Source organism: Pelophylax lessonae (assembly GCF_965119305.1).
Source record: "Pelophylax lessonae genome assembly, chromosome: 12".
NCBI classification, from domain to species: Eukaryota; Metazoa; Chordata; class Amphibia; order Anura; family Ranidae; genus Pelophylax; species Pelophylax lessonae.
In genome coordinates, this window is record NC_138779.1 from 151,392,309 (window position 1) to 151,411,431 (window position 19,123).

The 19,123-nt window shown below is 44.8% G+C and overlaps 1 protein-coding gene across 1 annotated transcript in view; it reads right to left on the bottom strand.

Moving 5' to 3' along the window:
* PCSK7 (proprotein convertase subtilisin/kexin type 7) overlaps window positions 1–19,123 on the bottom strand; it is a 147,694-nt gene that overhangs the window by 62,664 nt on the left and 65,907 nt on the right. The window contains exons 10-11 of the mRNA XM_082274129.1: window positions 4,259–4,366; window positions 3,650–3,776 (exon numbers count right to left, since the gene is read on the bottom strand). Coding sequence (XP_082130255.1) covers window positions 3,650–3,776; window positions 4,259–4,366 — 235 coding nt within the window. The remainder of the gene's footprint in view (window positions 1–3,649; window positions 3,777–4,258; window positions 4,367–19,123) is intronic.

Sequence of the window (19,123 nt, forward strand, 5' to 3'; positions counted from 1 at the left end):
GCCAGGCACTGCACAACCCCTCGTTGGAGGAAAGCCAAGATCTGAGCCACCGAAAAGGAACGAGGGTGAACCCGGAGGGATTCACACCATGCAATGTATGTCTTCCAAGTACGATGGTAAATCTTCCTAGAAGTAGATTTTCTAGCTTTTAACAGCATAGGAATCACCGAGACAGACAATCCTCCGTCCTTGCCCTCCTTCCTGGGAACTGTAAACAGGTTTGAGTAAAAACCTTGAAAAGGTTCCGACTTTGGAGCCAGAACAAACACCCCTTGAAGTAACAAATCTTACACCACCCCACAGAGATCCTTTAAGTGATCTGGGGATAAGTGCAGGTTGGAAGGGAAGAATCTTTCTGGAGGATATGATCGAAACTCTATCTTGTAGCCGGAGCGAATGACTTTGTGGACAAACTTGTTCTGGATCAGGGAGGATCAGATACGGGTGAAGACGCCCCTTTATGCGGAGGAATTTTTTTCCGCAGGTCTGACCAAGACTTTTTGGAACCCCCAGTGGAGGCCTGAAAGGGCTTGGATCCCTTGCCTTGAGAGCCTGAGGGATGAAAAAGTCGCTTGCGAGCCGAAAAGGACTTTTTACCCCTTGGAAGCCTGAGAAAGAAGAGTAATCTTTTCCCCTGTGAGGCCCTTGATGATGTCATCCAAGGAAGCTACAAACCGGCAATCCCCCACAAATGGAAGATCAGACAAGGCCTTCTTAGAAGCCTGGTCCGCAGACCAGCATTTCAGCCAGATAATGAGCCACAGGACCACTGCTGAGACAGACAGTCTAGAAAGCAGAGAAGCGGCATTGAAAGAGGCGTCACAGACAAAACTGTAGCCCTTGGACCACTGATCCGTCAGCTCCACCAAGGCAGGGGGGAGCTGCTTCTCCTTCAGGTTCTGGCATAAAAGCTTAGCCTACTCAGTCAGAGTTTGCAATAGTAATTACCGGCCTAATCGTCGAACCAGCCACAGTCACATATGGCGGGCCAGAGCCTCTGCCCTCTTATTAGCTGGACCTGTAAAGGCTGGGAACTCTTCAAACGGAATGAAGGTAGCTCAATTTGACCTGGAAACCGGCGAGTCCACTACAGATGGAACTGTCCCCCTGTAACAGAGTTAATCCTCATAAGGATACTGCAAGCAAAAACGCTTAGCAACCACTGCGTTTTGGACAACCCTGCTGTTTTGTGACAATGTTGTTAAGGTAAGCGGAAAGAGGCCCTTGTCGCTTTGGAGGGCCTGTGGGTGCCAAAAGGAACCGGTGCCTCCGACGTGGCATCAGCCGCAACCTCCATTTTGAAAGTTTCACACACTGACACAAACAGTGCATCCAACCATCCTCCCTATCTGAGCACTCAGGGTGCATGGACGCAGACCCAGTAGGGTCGCTATATACTAAGCTCACCCCTAAAAACATAATCAGGGGAGGCCACTGACTGCGATCCCGCAAAAGGGGATGCTGGCCAAGGGCCCACAATGGATCACTTATCAGGCCCTGCAAAAAAACAAGGGGTCGCCCTCAGAGTCCTCAATAGAGGACATAATAGGACATAGCCCCCCTAAAAGGGGGCCGTCAGCCATGACACGGAAGAGCAGGCAGGGTACCCCCACTAAAACAGAGCAGGTGACCCACACAATAATGGCGGCAAGGCTATCAAAAAAAATGAAGCGCCCCCACAGCACTACCACTTCCAAGGGAGGTGCCAAGCTAACCACATGGCCTAGCAGGCCGCAAGCTGCGGCATAACTTTTTGTGGAGGCCCAGCTGCAATTGCTCAGATCCTCAGCCGGGCAGGTGCCCAAAAGAAGAAAAAAAAAAAAGCTCCCTTCAGCTACACACTGAGGCCACCCCCCCAACAGCAGCACCTGACTTGCCCACATGGTCTAGTAGGCCGCAAGACACGGCCTAAATTTTTTAAGGCGCCCAGCCACCAGGATGCGAACCCCAGGGGCCTCCTCACATAGTTTCCAGCGAGTAGGCTGCAAAGCCACGGCCAAAATTTTTGGTCGGACTGGCTGTGTGAGGCACGTACTTGCAGATGTTAAAAACACCCGCTTCCCCAGCCCAACAACTGCTGCAGGGAGCCCAGAGAACATCCCTGCCCTAGTCACCAACCCCCAGAGTGGCAGGGAACCCTCGTCAACCCCTCATTGCTTCCCAGGAAAACACGGTCAGCAGCAATTTCCACCAGCCCCCCTTAAGAGCATGTGGCAACAGCCAGCTCATAACCTCACCCAGGGAGGGGAGGGGGATATGGGGGGCCAAAGACAGGAACCGGGGGGTCTGACCACCCAGGGGTAGTGGGGGACAGCTACTTACCACACAAGGAACAGGATCGGCACCGCTCCGGACGGGACACTGCTCCATCGTAATGTAGGTCCGGTCGGCCAGAAAAAAAACTGAATACCTATAGCAGGAAGTCTGAGTATACACCTAGGGACTGCCTAAAAAGGCGTGTTCAAGCTTTTTCTCTGCCTAGCGTCCTACTTCTGCAGGGGGCAGTATAACCCTACGGTCAAAAAGATGAAGAGCTGTGTCCATCAAATTTTAAGAAAGAGAAAATAAGTTTATATTTCCAATAAATGTACACCGGACCATATCTGGAGAAAAAAAACCAGAACGAAACCTGCTTTGCTGCCTCAGGACTTGGAAATTTTGCAACCACTCATTGATTGGAATTCCATTGAGAGTGAAGTCCAAGTTTATAAGTCAAAAGTGTGATCTGCTTGTGATCAAACATTTGTGACGCAACGTGACAATTAACTGAAATGCAGGTGTAAATAAACAAAAGTATGGTTCAAAAAGAAACTAAAATTATGTGTTAACTAAAACTTAAAGTGTCTGAGATTTTTCTTTTTATACAGAAAAAAGGTTAACAGAATATAAACCATTTGATTTTGGTTGATACCAATAAAGGAGGTTCTAGTTCTAGTAGATAAAGTAAATATGAAATATCTTTTTTTTATTTTTTATTTGGTGATATTGATTTATTTTTAAAACATTGGTCTATTAAAAATCCGTCATATAAAATGTGCATGTTTATTAGACTATCGGAGACCTATACCCATTTTTTTTTTTACATAGTAGAGGTATGAGTTATGAAAAAATGGAAAGTAACAAACAGGAAAAAAAAGGAGACAACAAATTTGTCTTCAGGAAAGATGTACACATTTTCCCTTTGCTCATGAAAGGATTGTTCAATGATTTACAGCCCTCAGCTACATAGCTTCCATGGGAAAACTGAGGGCTGTGTGAAGTTGGCGCTTTTCCTGAAATCAGCCACGCAAAATATTAGATGTCAATTTTATGTGTTGCAGATTACACAAGCTTCACCTTACCTTGGATGCACTTTGCACAGTCCAAACAGGATCTGATCTGCCCTCCTGCCCACTACATTAAGGGGTTATCTAACCCTATGAATCATGCTTATGGGAAGTCAACTTGCTCTTGGCTGATTTGATGAGGGGGCAGTAGAGGACATAAAGCTTACCACTCAAAACAAACCACAGATATTGTATATAGTAGGAATACTATTCCTTCATGTCAATAAAATATAAATTCAACAGGCATCAGACTTCACTGAAAGTTGCCAGGGACAGTTCAAAGCTCAAGTAAATTTAAAAAAGCTGCACAGGTCCAGACTCACCATTCCAGCTTAATTCCAGCATGTTGGGAACTAGAGGAAAGTTCTTGTTGTCTTTTAGAGGAATGTTCTTGTTCTCTCTTAGTAAAGGACTGACAAAAGAAGCCAAGTAGGGGACAGACTCCCAAATCTGCACATAAAAGGAAATAACCAATTTTTTGTTGTTTTCAACCAGTACACTTGCATTTTACATCTTTTTGCAGGACATCTAAAACAAATTATATTACTGATAATAAATTCATAAATTCAAACATATTTTTTAGAAGAAACCAGTGCTGAAAGAAAAAATACTGGCTGCCATTGCTGATCATGCCTAAAAATGCTCATTACCCGGCAGTCAGAATAATCTAGTGGTATCAAGTCACTCTCCAAGAACAAGTACAAAGATCAAAAAGTTCTGATTTCATTGACCATATTGCTTGTTCCAGGTGAGTACAGCAGTTTCCATATTTTTCTCAGCAAAGGTGGTCTTTAAAAAGCTTATGGATAATGACAAAAAAATGAAAACAAAACTATGGTTATTATTTTGATGAAAACAACTTTCAGTACATACTACACATCTCTGCATAAACAAATGTCAAAAGATTCAACTGCTTATAATGCTAGAGTCACCTTGGCAGCATTGGTGAGACGCCAGGCATTTAACAAGCCAAAACCATGTTGATGACTGTGACTGAACCCCGCGCCATTGGTTTCCCATGCTGCAAAACGATCTTCATACTGCAGAGATAAACCACAAAATGAAAAAGTTAAAGTAGAGAAAACCAACTTCTCCACCTGAAAGCTGAACTCCAGGCAGATAGGAAAGGCACAACATAATGCATCTCTTTAATCATAACTACATTCCTAAAAGTGGTTGTAAAGGCAGAAGGCTTTTTATCCTAATGCATTCTATGCATTAGGATAAAAAGCCTTATGTGTGCAGCAGCCCGCCTCAGCCCCCCCCCCCCCCCCAAATTTTTACCTGAGGTCCATCTAGATGCAGTGATTTTAGAAAAGTTTCTATGTTGCCCAGGACTCCCCTCCTCATTGGCTGAGAGAGCAGCGTGGTGCCATTGGCTCCCGCTGCTGTCAAAGTCAGTCAGCCAGCCAATGAGGAGAGAAAGGTGGTGGGGCCGGGTCACTGCTGCGTGTCTGAATTGAAGAGAGAGCTGTGGCTCGGGTGACCCCCTAGCAAGTTGCTTTCTGCTGGGGCCCGAGAAGAGGAGGATCTGGGCTGCTCTGTGCAAAACTATTACAAAACTATTATAAAAAAAAAAAAAAAGGCTTTACAATTATTTAAAGGAGCTGTAAAGTATCAGAGTTTTTCACCCTAATGCATTCTATGCATTAAGGTGAAAAGTCTTCTTGGTTGCAGCTGTCCCTCAGACCCCCTTACCTGAACCTGAATGTTCCAGCGACGAGCACGAGTCCAGCGGCTCCAGCCGCTGTCTCAGGTCCTCATTGGATAGATTGCTAGCAGAAGGAGCCATTGGCTCCCACTGCTGTCAATCAAATCCAGTGACATGGGCCCAGTCCTGCTGTCTGTGTCAATGGACGCAGCAGTGTGACCCGTGAGCGAGCCCGCCCCGGGTGCCCCCATGAAAAGTGTCTCTCTGTGGGGGCACCCCGATAAAGAGGAGGAGCCAGGAGCGCCGCTGGGGAACCCCAGAAAAGGAGGATTGTGCAAAATTCTGCATAGAGCAGATACGTAGAACATAAAAAATAAATAAATAAAACATACCTTTACAATTACTTGTATTTTTTTAATGCAAGCAGTGTAAGTACTTTGAAATTTACTTGGTATCTAAGCCTCTTGCAAGTCTACTCTACAACAGTGCTCAGAGAAGGGGAGGGAGAAGGAGACAATCAAGCTGTTGCAATGAAAGTAGTATGCTGGTAGGAGGCAAGAGCAGAGTTACAGAGAGGTAGGATCATGAGTGTGCTGCTTCTCCTTTCATTATCCAGTTACAGGCTGGGGAATATAGCTGTAAGTGAAGGTGAAAATGCAGCAGAAAAAAAAAAAAGATGAGGTTCCCCTCCCTGCCAGGCAGGACTATGCCAGTGGCGGCTTGACCCTCCCATGGCTCAATCACCCTCAGCAGCGGAGGCGGCAGCTTCAGCTTCGGCTTCTTCCCCCTCAGTAGAAGAATCTCCTCCCCCATGCCCAATGGCATAGCTTCTACTTCTCAAGACCGCCTTCCTGATTGGCCAGGAGGCGGATCCGTGTGACAATAGCAAATATTAATTCGCTATTGTCACACAAGTGGGTGGACTCGGGGCGCAGAGCCCACCCTTTTTTTTAGCCTGTGAGAGCCTCTGGCTCTGGTCAAATGGCTAAAAAAAAAAAAAGCCCCATTGAACTCCATGTAGATTAGGGGGCCGGACACATTGGATGGGGGGGGGCGGCGCCCCTGCGCCCCAATACACCAGCCGCCACTGGACTACGCAGTGCAAATCTCAGGACTTGGACATCCTTTTGCTAGGTAAAACAGCTCCCATATATGTATTTAGCAGTTTGTATGGTGTTCAGCTTTAATGAGAATGCAGTTAAAGCCCAACTTAGGTCAAACATTTGTTTTTAATTTTGGAAACAGGGGGAGGATTAAAACCCCCTTGACCCTATAAGCGAGATTACCCCTTACTTCCTGTAACTCAAAAGACAGACATCGCAAACTTTTTTATAATAAAATGGACAAGGGTTAAAACTTGCAACCTGCATTGTCACACTTTAGTGACAACTGTTCCCCTTACTGGTCCTGCTGTCACAGGGACAGGAAATAATATGAAGTGTATGTGAGTTAGGGACCTTAGATTGCAAGCTCCTTGAGGGCAGGGACTCTTGTGAATGAGCAATATATATGTAAAGCTCTGTGTAAATTGACAGTGCTATACAAGTACCTGTAATAAATAAAAAAATAAAGCTCTACATTACCAGATGGGAGAAAGAACTGAAATATAAATTTACAGTAGCACAATTTCAACACATAATTAAATTTACATTTAAATCCTCAATTTGTACACGCACTCAGGAGACAAATTACAAACTATTGTCTAGGTGGTATTACACGCCGACACGTTTACATTCATTTAATCCACAACTATCGGAAAGATGCTGGCGTTGTCAAGAAGAAAAGGGGACTCTACTTCACACTTTCTGGGATTGCCCTAGGCTTATGAGATTCTGGAGACAAATACGGGAGATATCACAGAAATTCACAGAATATATAATACCAGAGGAACCTACTTTCTTTCTTTTTCATGCCCTGGACATGCCAGGCAGACAATATAAACAAACAATCTATTATACCTCATTTCCTGGATTCTGCTAAAGCTTGCATAACCCTACGATGGCGGGATACCAATCCTCCGACCATTAACATGTGGCAGAGCAGAGTAGAGGAAATAAATAAGTTTGAAGACCTGATTCTTTCAGCACGAGGCCGACAAGAACAGCATATTAAAAAATGGGCATTGTGGAATCAGTTCATAGTATCAGACGAAGGGAAGGCCCTGCTGACAGACCCATAGAGATAGAGAGGAGTAGGGCAAGGGATATAAAGAATTCCTTGGTTGAGCGATTAGGGAACCAAGGGGGTGGGGGGGAGAGAAGGGGGGGGGGGGGATGTAATGTTTTTTTTTTTTTTTTTATCTCACTGAGAATAACAAATAAGACTCTGTTGGTACAGAGAATACACTGAGAGAGAAGTAAGATTGCCTGGAGGAGGAATAAATTTAAATATCACAATTGGGGGGAAATAGGGAATACCGAACACACACACAATCACAAGGTTGAGGCACAAGGAAGTCAAGGGGAATGTAAATAATAAATATGAGGGAGAAAACACAGAACAAGGAATAGAGTGGATAGACTAAAGAGAACACTAGATCAAATAACACTAGGGCACAGAGACACTTTTTTAGGGTAAAATAATTTCAATTTTTTTTTTAATTTTTTTTTTTTTCCTCCTCCCCTTTCTCTCCACCCTCTCTCTCTCTTCCATTTCCCTCTGATTATACTCTGTACTTTTTCAGGTTCTTTCCCTTCTTACAGGGAAAGGCCATCCTGGGTTCCAGATAGATGGACACATTTTAAAATCAAACCTTAAATAGAAATATATGCAAAGCTGAGTTAAGCGCATGGCCACCTGATAAAGGCTCCCCTAAATCGGATGTAAGGAATATTAAGGGCCTCTCTTAGTGGGAGGGACAGAAAGGGATGGGAAGGGGAAGGGAAACTTGGTTCAACGGTGAAAGCTTAGATGCCCCTGGGCCTTAACATTGGCAGGAGATGGAAAGAATTAAAAAAAAATAAATAAATAAAATAAATAGAAATCAGAGACAGTTATAGAATATCTAGAGTGGTCATGGATCTGGAGACCAGAGGGATCCACAGATCTTAAGGGTAGAGTCTGGTTCTCTTTCCTTTTGTTTCTCTTAATTATGAGGCTAGGGAAGAGTGGCGTAAAATACAAAATTGTAACATGTTGTGGAAAGTTTTTAGCTTTCCTTTTCTTCTTTTCTTTTTTTTTTCTTCTTTTTTTGGTTTCTTTTGATATAAAATTAAAAAACATTAGAGGTACTGGAGAACTTTTGATCGATAGAATGAAATGGTCCATATTGAGTTTGAAATTTTTTAGAATAAATTTTCAGAGTTAATAACTAATATATGTATGAACATATTGGTAATAATTATGTTGGTTTCTGTTTGCCTTTTTTTTTTTTTTATTGAACCAAATGGATCAAATTGCACGAATATTGTAAATGGAAATCTCCTGTTTATCCTTTTTTCTCATAAATAAATAAATTAAAAAAAAATAAATAACTAAAGCTCTGTGTAAATTGACAGTGCTATACAAGTACCTGTAATAAATAAAAAATAAATAAGTATACTAAAACAGGGTCATGAATAGCAATAAAAAAATGTGACGGAAGACAAATTTCCAAATCTATTCTACCGGACAGTGTCAACAGGTCATGGATCTCTACAGCAGTAAAGTCGGAATCCAGCCATAAAAGGTTCGAACCCGGTTCAGTGGGGACCGGCCGAGATTCAAACCATCTATGGGCAGGTTGATAGTAGCAAAGTCGATCCACCAATCAACTTGGGTACAACCAGCATGTCAGACTTTAAACATGCAATTATTGCCAGCAGCTATAGCTGCAAGCAATAATCTGTATTCTCTCGACAGAGACTGCTCCCTGAGCCCCCCCACCGCCACACTAGAACACATTATCTCCATAAGAGGGCTTTCCCTATCTGACTGTTGCGAGGGGGGGGGGGGGTGGAGGGATTTCCTATCATAGATGGCCTGCCTAAGGCACATATTCTGCCAGCTTACAGGGCAATAAAAAAGCAGCAGCGTATTCTTGAAGGACTGTTCATTCTGCCAGAAAGCTTCCAGTGGTACACTGACAGCACTGTGCAATGTAGTACAGCCTAATTGGCTTATAGTATTGATGCTGCTCAAGCTCTGCCTGCCCCTGGCTGCTTCCAAGTGCAGGAGATTATGGAATCCATTTGTAAGGCAAATACTGGTAGTTATACAGTGGGGAAAATAATCATTTGATCCCCTGCAGATTCTGTAGGTTTGCCCACCTACAAAGCAATGAAGGGTCCATTATTATTATCATAGGTGTATTTTACATGATTGAGACAGAATATCAACTAAAAATCCAGAAAAAAACACAATATAAATGGCATTTTTTATTTACTTTTCCTTTATTTGATTTTCCATATACAACATTGGTAATAAATATTACATATATCTTAAAATTACACATTTACATATAACCCTCTTGATTTCTCTCTCCCCCCCCCCTTTTCCCATATTTTGCACTTTTATTAAATTTCTCAGGAATTTTATCAGGAATAGGCACTAGGCAGGAAAAAAGCTTAACCACACCTATGGGGGCTTTCCCTGCAAGCATAACCCCACACACGCTGCTATCATCAAACAGTTTAGTTGAAAGCAGTGTTTAGAATAGAAGAAACCCCATTCACTCAGAAGCAGAGGGGCGGGTGCTGCGTCTGTCGAACTTCAGAGAAAGGATTTTACTGCAAGTTCTTACAAAAATCCAGTTTCCTCTATCGTTCATCGACAGGCGCAGCTCCATCTAATCAGAGACTATAGGGATGTCCCAAAGCATTATATCCATGAGGGGTGGGAAGACAATGCAAATGGAAACGTAACTCCCCAAAAGCTAAACTTAGCCAACTAGGTAACATGGAGCTCAACCAGGAAAAACTGGAGCTCACCCTGAAAACACAATACAACCTCAAAGAGAAACAAAAAGTTTCAAAAACAAAAACAGTTCTCTTTAAAACAGCAGCCTGCAAAACCTTGCAGCCAAAAGGAAGCATCCGAAGATGCCAACACATTTACTTTGTAGAATTTTGTAAACGTATGCACAGACGACCAAGTTGCCACCTTGCAAACTTTCAGCACCGACGCCGGATGGGGAAAAGCACAAGAGGCACTCCGTGCTCGCATAGAATGCGCCTTCACCGGGAGAGGAGGAACCTGAACCTTCAGTAAATAAGCCTGAACTACCGTCTGCCTGATCCATCTGGATATGGTCGCCGCAGACGCAGCTAATCCCTTACGAGATCCTTCGGTAAGGATAAAAAGAGCGTCTGATTTTCTAAAAGACTCAGTGGTCTCCAGATAGACCCTGATCGCCCGAACCACATCCAAAGAGTGCAACGCAAATTCCTTAGAATGTTTGGGCTTAGGGCAGAGTGAAGGCAAAACAATGTCTTCATTCAGATAAAAATCAGAAACAACCTTAGGAAGGAATGACTGATTAGGTTGAAGTACCACTTTATCCCTGTGTATCACCAGATAAGGTGAGCGGCAGGAAAACGCCACCAGTTCAGATACTCTGTGAGCGGAAGTGATAGCCACCAAGAAGGCAACCTTCTGGGATAACGAAACCAGAGAAATCTCCCGAATGTTCTCAAAAGGAGGCTTTTGAAGAACAGATAATACCAGATTGAGGTTCAACGGAGGTAGCGGGGACCTTCTCGGAGGAGCCATATGGCGCACTCCCTGTATAAAAGGTAAGAATCAAAGAATGCGTAGCTAACGGGCGTTGGAAATATATAGCCAAAGCCAACACTTGGCCTTTGATAGTGCCCAAAGCCAACCACTGTTCAACTCCTTTATGCAGAAAGGCCAAGACCCTAGCTATTGAAGCGAGGGTGCACCTGCAGTGATTCACACCATGAAATATACGATTTCCACGTACGATGATATATCTTTCTAGAAGTCAACTTCCTAGCCTTCAATAGCGTAGGAATCACAGAGCCAGAAAGACCTCCATCTCTCAACACCTGGCTTTCAACAGCCATGCCGTTAAAGCCAGCGACTGTAAAGCAGGATGGAAGATTGGACCTTGAGACAACAGATCTTTCCTGAGAGGAAGTCACCAAGGAGTATCGGCGACCGACCTTACTAGGTCTGCGTACCAAGACCGGCGAGGCCAGTCTGGAGCCACCAGAATCCCTTCCACCTCTATCCTGCGCAGAAGCCTCGGCAGGAGTTTCAAGGGATGTAAGGCATAAATTAACCGATACTGACCCCAAGGAGCCGAACACACAGGTGGTGAAACACCTCCAGGTGCAGGGACAACTCCCCTTGATCCAACACCTGATGACTCAGGTAATCCACTCGCCAGTTCTCCACACCTGGAATGTGTACAGCAGAGTTGGCTGGAATACATTTTTCTGCCCAGACCAGAATCTCGGCCACCTCTTTGGCTGCCAAGACACTCTTGATGCTCCCCTGATGATTGATGTAAGCCACAGCCGTGGCGTTGTCTGATTGAATCCGAACCGGACAATCTTGCAGACGAGTTGTCCAATGGCTCAGACAAAGCTCTATTGTTCTGAGCTCCAAAACATTTATCGGTAGTTTTGACTATTCCATCGTCCAGGTACCCTGGGCACAGAGCTCCCCCTGCACCCCACCCCAGCCCGATTGGTGACCACGGACACCAGCCTCAGTCCAAAACAATGGAAATAAGGACTGCCCTGGCATAGTACTGGAGACTGAATCCACCACAACAGAGCAGAGAATTTGTGTTGTGGTTTAACCAAATTAAAGAGTCCAAAGACTTTGGATCCTTGTTCCATTTGATAAGAATTTCCCTTTTCCAAAGGTCTGGTATGGAACTGAGCAAACAAAACCGCCTTTGAAGGTTGATACCATCAGACCCAAGGCCCGCATGAAAACTCAAAGAGAGGATAGATTGTTTGCAAACAAACAAATCACCTCCTGCAACTTTTGCAGCTTGTCCAGGGGAAGAAACATCTTGGTCAAGGCTGAATCCAGAGTCAAGCCCAGAAAATCCAGTCACAAAACAGGTGTCAGCGCAGATTTCTTGAAATTGATGTTCTAACCGAAATCCTGCAGAGTTCTGACAGTGACCGTCAGATACCCCAACAAGACTGAAGGAGAGTCCGCTCTCAACAGGGGATTGTCTAGGTACCCCAGTACCGCAATACCCCGCTGGTGCAGCAATACCAATACCGGTGCTAAGACCTTGGTAAACACTCTGGGAGCTGAGGCAAGACCAAAGGGTAACGCCACAAATTGATAATGCTCCTCTGCGACCGCAAATCGAAGAAACCACTGGTGTCCAGCATAAATAGGGATGTGTAGATATGCATCCTTGATATCTTTGGAGGCAAAGAAGTCTCCCTTGTGCAGCGACGCCACTACCGTGCCGATGGATTCCACTCAAAACTTCTGTACCCGCACAAAGCGATTCAGGGACTTGGGATCCAGGATGCGAACGCACCTTGCCTTCCTTCCTGGGTACGGTGAAGAGAATTGAATAAAACACTTGAAACATTCATAGAAAGAAACCGGTACAATCACTCCTTGCGACAGCAAATAGTGTACTGCCTCTCGCAAGTCCCTTAACCGGACTAGGGGTAGTTGAAGATTGGACGGGAAGAACCTGTCTGACAGGCGAGACCGGAATTCCATCTTGTACCCAGATCGGATCAGTTCGTGAACCCATTTGTCCTGAATCAATGAGGTCCAGGGTTCCAGAAAGAAACTAAGGCATCCCCCCACCCCAGAATCGGGTGAGGGCACCCTTTCATGCAAACGAGGACTTGTCTGCAGGTCCAGATTGGCTGGTCTTTGTTTTCCCCAACCACGGCTTCTTGGAAACCCCAGAAGACCTGAATGATTTACCTTTTACTTGGGACCCGGAGGCACGAAAAAGACGTTTATGAGCATTAAAGAAAGACCCCCACCTAGGATGTGGCGCCTTGCACTTAGAGGATTGGAGAAAATGAGTGCTCCTACCCCCCGTGATGCCTATGATCAACTCGTCCAGAGAGGATCCAAACAGCCTCTCCCCTAAGAAGGGAAGATCAGTCAAGGCCTTTTTAGAAGCCTGGTCTGCCGACCAGCTTTTCAGCCACACCATGTGCCAAATAGCAATTTCCACTGCCGACACCCGGGCCACCAACGGGGCTGAATCCAGGGACGTATCACACATGAACACCAGGGCTTGAGCCAACTGTTCCAGTAGTTCCAACACCACAGGGGGGAGCCGTTCAGCTTCCAAGTTACTTTTAAGTAACTTCACCCATTCCATAGCAGTCTGCACCACCTAAACATTCACAAAAGGTAGTCTTTAATATGTGACCTGCTACCACGTGTAAATGGCGGAAAAAAGACTCCACCCGTCTAGCCACAGGGTCCGCAAAAGTTGGAGACTCTTCCACCGGTACCAGAGTCACTTTATTCAACCTGGACACCGGGGATAGCACTTTTGGTGGTACAGTCCACCTAGTGGACACTGCCTCCGCAAAAAGAGTAACGGTGTGCAAAACGCTTAGGCAGCACTAACGGGAGCCAGAATCAAAGAAGTATGCGGCAGCCAAAGTACACCTGTGTACCCGGCGCTGTGGGTTCATCAGCCAATTTTAAAGTTTCCCGCAGTGAAACCATCAGAGCATCCACCAAAGCGCGTTCCCGCACGGCGGCTGATGAGGACAGGTCCTCTTCACCGTCAGAATGCGACAAACCCGACCCCTCAGGGTGGTCTGTGTCTGCGGTGGCAGTCTATTTCAGAGTCCAAAGACCCTGCAGATGGAGGTGAGGGCAGAGGGCGTTTGAGGCTGGCAGTACTAGCAATGACAAAATCTACCTTGGACATCAAATTTTGCAAAAAAGCTGCAATCTCTGGCTGAGACTGAGAACCAGAAGGTCCCGCAATCGCTCCCCTGGGGTCTGCAGGTGAAAAATTATCCTGGGACTCCATGTTAAACTTTTCAAAATAATTGGGTAATCTCTCTTTAAGACCGCCAAAAATGCGGTCCCACCGCTATAAGCGCAGGCTCACAATCCCTGGTTATTATAAGATAATAGTAGAGTGAATGAAGAAAAACCCACAGGGAACCCAAGAAAAGGTTACCAGACCACACAGAGGAGACTTCCAGCATGATCTGTGCAAAAACGAAACTGACACTGACTGTACAGAAAGAGGAAGAGAAAACTCAGCCTCTATTTTTTGTTAAAAACCATGCCGCATGCCTGTCCAGCCTATGGACCTCAGGAAAATGGCTGCTCATGCATTCTCAATGGGTAATTACAGAAAATGGCTGCCTATATAATCTAAGGGGAATATAAAAAATCATGATCCACAGTAAAAGGTCGGCCCACCCGGGGCGCCATTCGGTCTCCGGGACCCCCAAAAGGGGCCCAGAACAATAGGCATCGGAAGGTCCCTGACCAGGGGTCCACACAGGACAAGTCACCCCCCTCAAGTAAGTGCCACAACGGGTGCATTATTACCGGCCCCCCAGGGGAAAAACCTGCTTGGGGTAGGGGAATGCCGAGGGGTACACAGGACTAATCCTTCGAGATGCCAGGGGAACCGAGGGAGCCCCTAAGGTCCGACCATTCCAGGGAGGTGCTCACGTCCGCCAGGGGTTTTGGGGGGGACAATTTACTCACCATACCATGGTACCAGGGGGGTGCCATTCCGAAACAGATCACCTCCCACCCAGGATGGGTGTGCTGTCAGCCAAGGGGAAGCTGCGACTCAGGGCATTCCAGGTCATTTGTTTCCCAGTGAGACGGTCCACTCGCAGGCTCGTCCCCATCTGTCGGGGCACGGTCGTGGCCAGGCCTCGTTCTAGACTATAACCTGCTCACGCTCGCTGGCCAGGCTGGGAGACATTAAGGATCTAGATTATCCACTGCAAAACCTCAGCCGGCTGTTATTTGTAGTTCCTCTGGATCTTGGTTCACAGGAACTAACTAGTGAAAATCAAACTAACAAACTTTCCTATAATAGCTAAGACCGAAGTCCCAGTAGGAAGCTAGGTCCTATTCCTTAAACTAGGCAGAAACAAACTGTTTGATGATAGCAGGGTGTGTGGGGTTATGCCTGCAGGGACAGCCCAAATAGGTGTGGTTAAGCTTTTTTCCTGCCTAGTGCCTAATCCTGATAGGAGGAGCATAAACCTATAGTCCCTGACTAGATAGAGCTGCGTCTGTCGATGAACGATAGAAACATTTTTCTGTCTGGTCTGCTCTACTGCTTCTCAGATATTCAATTTTGTGAATGTGTTCTATTCTTTTAAACCATTACTTCATCGTAGGACATTCAGGGTATTGCGCCTTTTGCCGCATTTATTAAATAAGGCACTACCGTGTTCTTATAATGTTTTATTGTACTTTATGTGTTGTTGAACAGGCAAGACCACAGATCAGCTGCTATGTCTATACCCGTAATTTCCTTTATATATTGACTTACATTCTGCCAGTAATTCCGTATCTTTGGGCACTCCCACCACATATGAGCCATAGTTTCCTCCGAAATACAATCTCTCCAACTCATTGAAGATTTCTCTGGCTGATAATTTTGTGCTTTAACAGGTGTTATATCTACTAGCTAAACATGTATAGTTCATTTCTACTGTGTTTATATCTACTGCTGTGGTATGAACCGCTGTCAGTACTTTATTTTATATCTTTTATATTTTATTTTATACATTTGTGAAACTTATTGTTTTAAATTCGTCTGGGAATTACACAGGCGTTCAAATGGAGAAAGATCTTTTTCTGATCTAATGGGTTGAGGTAATACTGACAGGGTGTCTTAACTGAAAATACTGCCATTCATTAAATATCATTAATTTTTTCTTGCGTTTCAATTCTTGGTATGAACATATCTTGCCTTTTTTCACTATATCCTTAAGCTGTGCATTTTTATCTATTATCCACTCTATTATCCACTCTCCAAATTGTGCCCCGTTCCCAGGAAAAAAAAAATTCCTCCGTATGAGTGAAATTAAAAGTGAATTATTTTGCCATTTTGTGGTTTATAAATTGAAACCCAAAACCTAAACACGTTGTTAGTCAATTTGAGCATGTCTACATCTACAACTCTACATTGTTCTGGTTCCCAAATATTATTACTTAACTGTTTATTACACCGTGTATTTTCTATTTTTACCCATTTTTACCACTTCCTTTTTTGTCCAGCCAGAGATATCTGGCATAGGGAACTCAAGCGTTTTTACAGAAGTCCTGCAATTTTTCCAGAAATCTCAGTTTAGCTGGGCGTCCATTCTTCCAGCCTACCAGGGAAGCTGGAAACACACAGTTGTGCGGTATATCATATATACGTGTTTTTTCCAAGAGAGGTTTTAAGTTCCTTCTTCTTTCCAATGTTTTAGGAGATAGATCAGAGAATATCTGTAGGATTTTATCTTCCTATTTTATTGGGCTTAGGCTTTTCCATATTTGTGCTTTTTCCTCATAATAGTGAAACCTCACTATTACATCTCTAGGGGCATCCGTTGCTACACTTTGTGGCTTTTTAATCCTATGAACTCTATCTTAAGAGACCAGATGTTGTCTGCCTAACAGTGGGCTGAATATCTTTTCCATTACTACCATCAGGTCTTCTCCTTGTGGTGCTTCAGGTAGGACTATAATTCTCAAGTTTTTCCTTCTGTTTCGGTTTTCCTGGTCTTCTATTTTGTAAGCCATGTTCCTTTGTTCAGCTTGTAATGCTTTGACTTCCTCTCTTAATTCCCTTATCCCTTGAGTATGAGAGTCCAGTCCCTTTGCTGTATCTTCCACTCGTATCAATATCTGGCCCAAGTCTCTATGAAGTGTCGCCATATCAGTTTTCAGAGATCGCTCTAATTTTGCAAAAATGTCCACCATTTCTATTTTTGTCGGCAACTGGGTTTTTGAAACATGTTCTTCCATGAATCTTTCCTCTGTATCACTCTCCATCTCTAGATCCACTTTTGACAGGTTGAACATACTCTTCTCGAGTGCTGTCTGTCCGTTTTTATTGTCTCTGCTCCTTGCTTCCCCCGGGCTCCCAATTGTTTTTCAGTAGTTGGTTTCTCATTACTCCCTTCATGGGTCATTAATTTTTTTTATTGTCCCAGGGCTAGCAATTTTAGGTGACTTTGCAGTCCCATATCCTTTAACTGATTTCCCCCTTCATCATCTATTTCTTACTATAGTCTTCTTTAGATGAGTGAGGATGTTAGGTAGGTGTTTTTTTCCTTTAAAAGATAAAAGAAAAACTTACCCCAATAAGTCCACAGTTCATACATGGCAGAGTCAAAAAAGTAAGGAGAGGGTGACTCACCACTCCTGCTGAGCAAGGGAGTACTGCTTTAAATGGGTATCCTCCTTCGTTTGTCGATAAACAGTCTGTTGTTGGTTTTACAGATGGCTGACCTCTCTACTCCAGTAGCCCCCGCAGTGCTCCCTGACGGCTCCTTAGGTGTTCAGCCTTGGGCGACTTGTGGTTTCTGCTGAGTTTGACCAGGGACAGCAGAGTGCCGTCAAGTCCCACCGGAGACTGACGAATTCCCCGCAGTCCTACGGTCTCGGCGTCTCACGTCAGTGGGCCATCCTCTCTCTTCTCCACGATGCTCCGTGTCTCTGCTGCCTGCAGCCACCCAGGGGCCGCTGCTTCAGCTCTCCTGCCCGGTGCCGTCCTCCCTGTCACAGATAACACAGTCACCTATCCACCACCTCCAGCCAGCCTCATACTTTTTAACCACAGGGGATTTCAGGTTAGATCCTTTGCCTTACATCATGCGTGGGATAGGGTCTCCTGGCTTTCCTAGCATGAGGTCTGTGCTGGCTACCCCCCATGATACAAATTTTATAAATGGAGTTGCAGTTCAGGTGCTCCTAATGACAACTTGTTAGTTGTATAAAAGACACCTGTCCACAGAATTGCTTTCTTACATTCATACCTTACCATCAAGAGCAAGATCAAAGAGCTGTCAAAGGACGTCAGGGACAAGATTGTATAACTGCACAAGGCTGGAATAGGCTACAAGACCATCAGCAAGAAGCTTGGTGAGCAGTACTTAGTTACACAGCTGAAAAAAGACACCAGTCAAACCAGTTCAATCAATGATGAGAGTATGTGTGTGTTGTCAATAGTCCATCATATACCTCCTTTTTTTAAACTATTGATGCTCCCTGCTGATTGCTGATACCACTGCTTATGGAAGAGAATTCCACATCCTTACCGCTCTGACGTAAAGAACCCTTTACGCAGTTGAAGGTTAAACCGCTGCTCTTCTAATTTTAGTGAATGGTCGCGTGTCTTTAAATTCCCTTTCGCTAAAAAGTTTGTTCCCTTTGCTAGGGTCGCCAGTACGGTATTTGTACATTGATATCATATCCTCTCTCAAGCGACTCTTCTCCAGAGAGAATAAGTTCAATGCTTGTAGTCTTTCTTCATAGCTGAAGTCCTCCAGTCCCTTTATTAGCTTTGTTGCCCTTCTCTGGACTCTCTCCAGTTCCAGCACATCCCTCCTGAGGACCGGTGCCCAGAACTGGAAGGCATACTCAAGATGCTGCCTGACTAGAGTCTTGTAGAGTGGGAGAATTATTGTTTTATCTCTGCATTGAATCCCCTTTTTTTACATGCCAGTATTCTGTTGGCTTTGCTTGCAGCAGCTTGGCATTGCATGCCATTGCTGAGCTTGTCTACTAGGTGGAGAAACCCTTGTTGGCAAGCACAGAGGTAAGACGTTAATGCGTCAAAGTCGGGCTATACCCCAAGGTATAATGTTTTCACCTCCGTACTTGACTGTAGAGATGGTTTTCTTGGGGTCATAGTCAGCATTTTTCTTCCTCCAAACACAGCGAGTCGAGTTAATGCCAAAGAGCTTAATTTTGGTCTCATCTGACCACGGGACTTTCTCCCAGTCTTTCTCTGAATCATTTGGATATTCATGGGCAAACTTCAGATGGGCCGGTACATGTGCCTTCTTGAAGAGGGGGATCTTGTGGGCTCTCAGGATTTCAATCCACGGCAGCGTATTGTGTCACCAATGGTTTGTTTGGGGACTGTTGTGCAAACTGCCTTGAGAGCATTTATAAGCTCCTCGCGTGTAGTTCTGGGCTGATCCGTCACTTTTCTCATGATCATCCTTACCCCATGAGGCGAAATCTTGCATGGAGGTCCAGATTG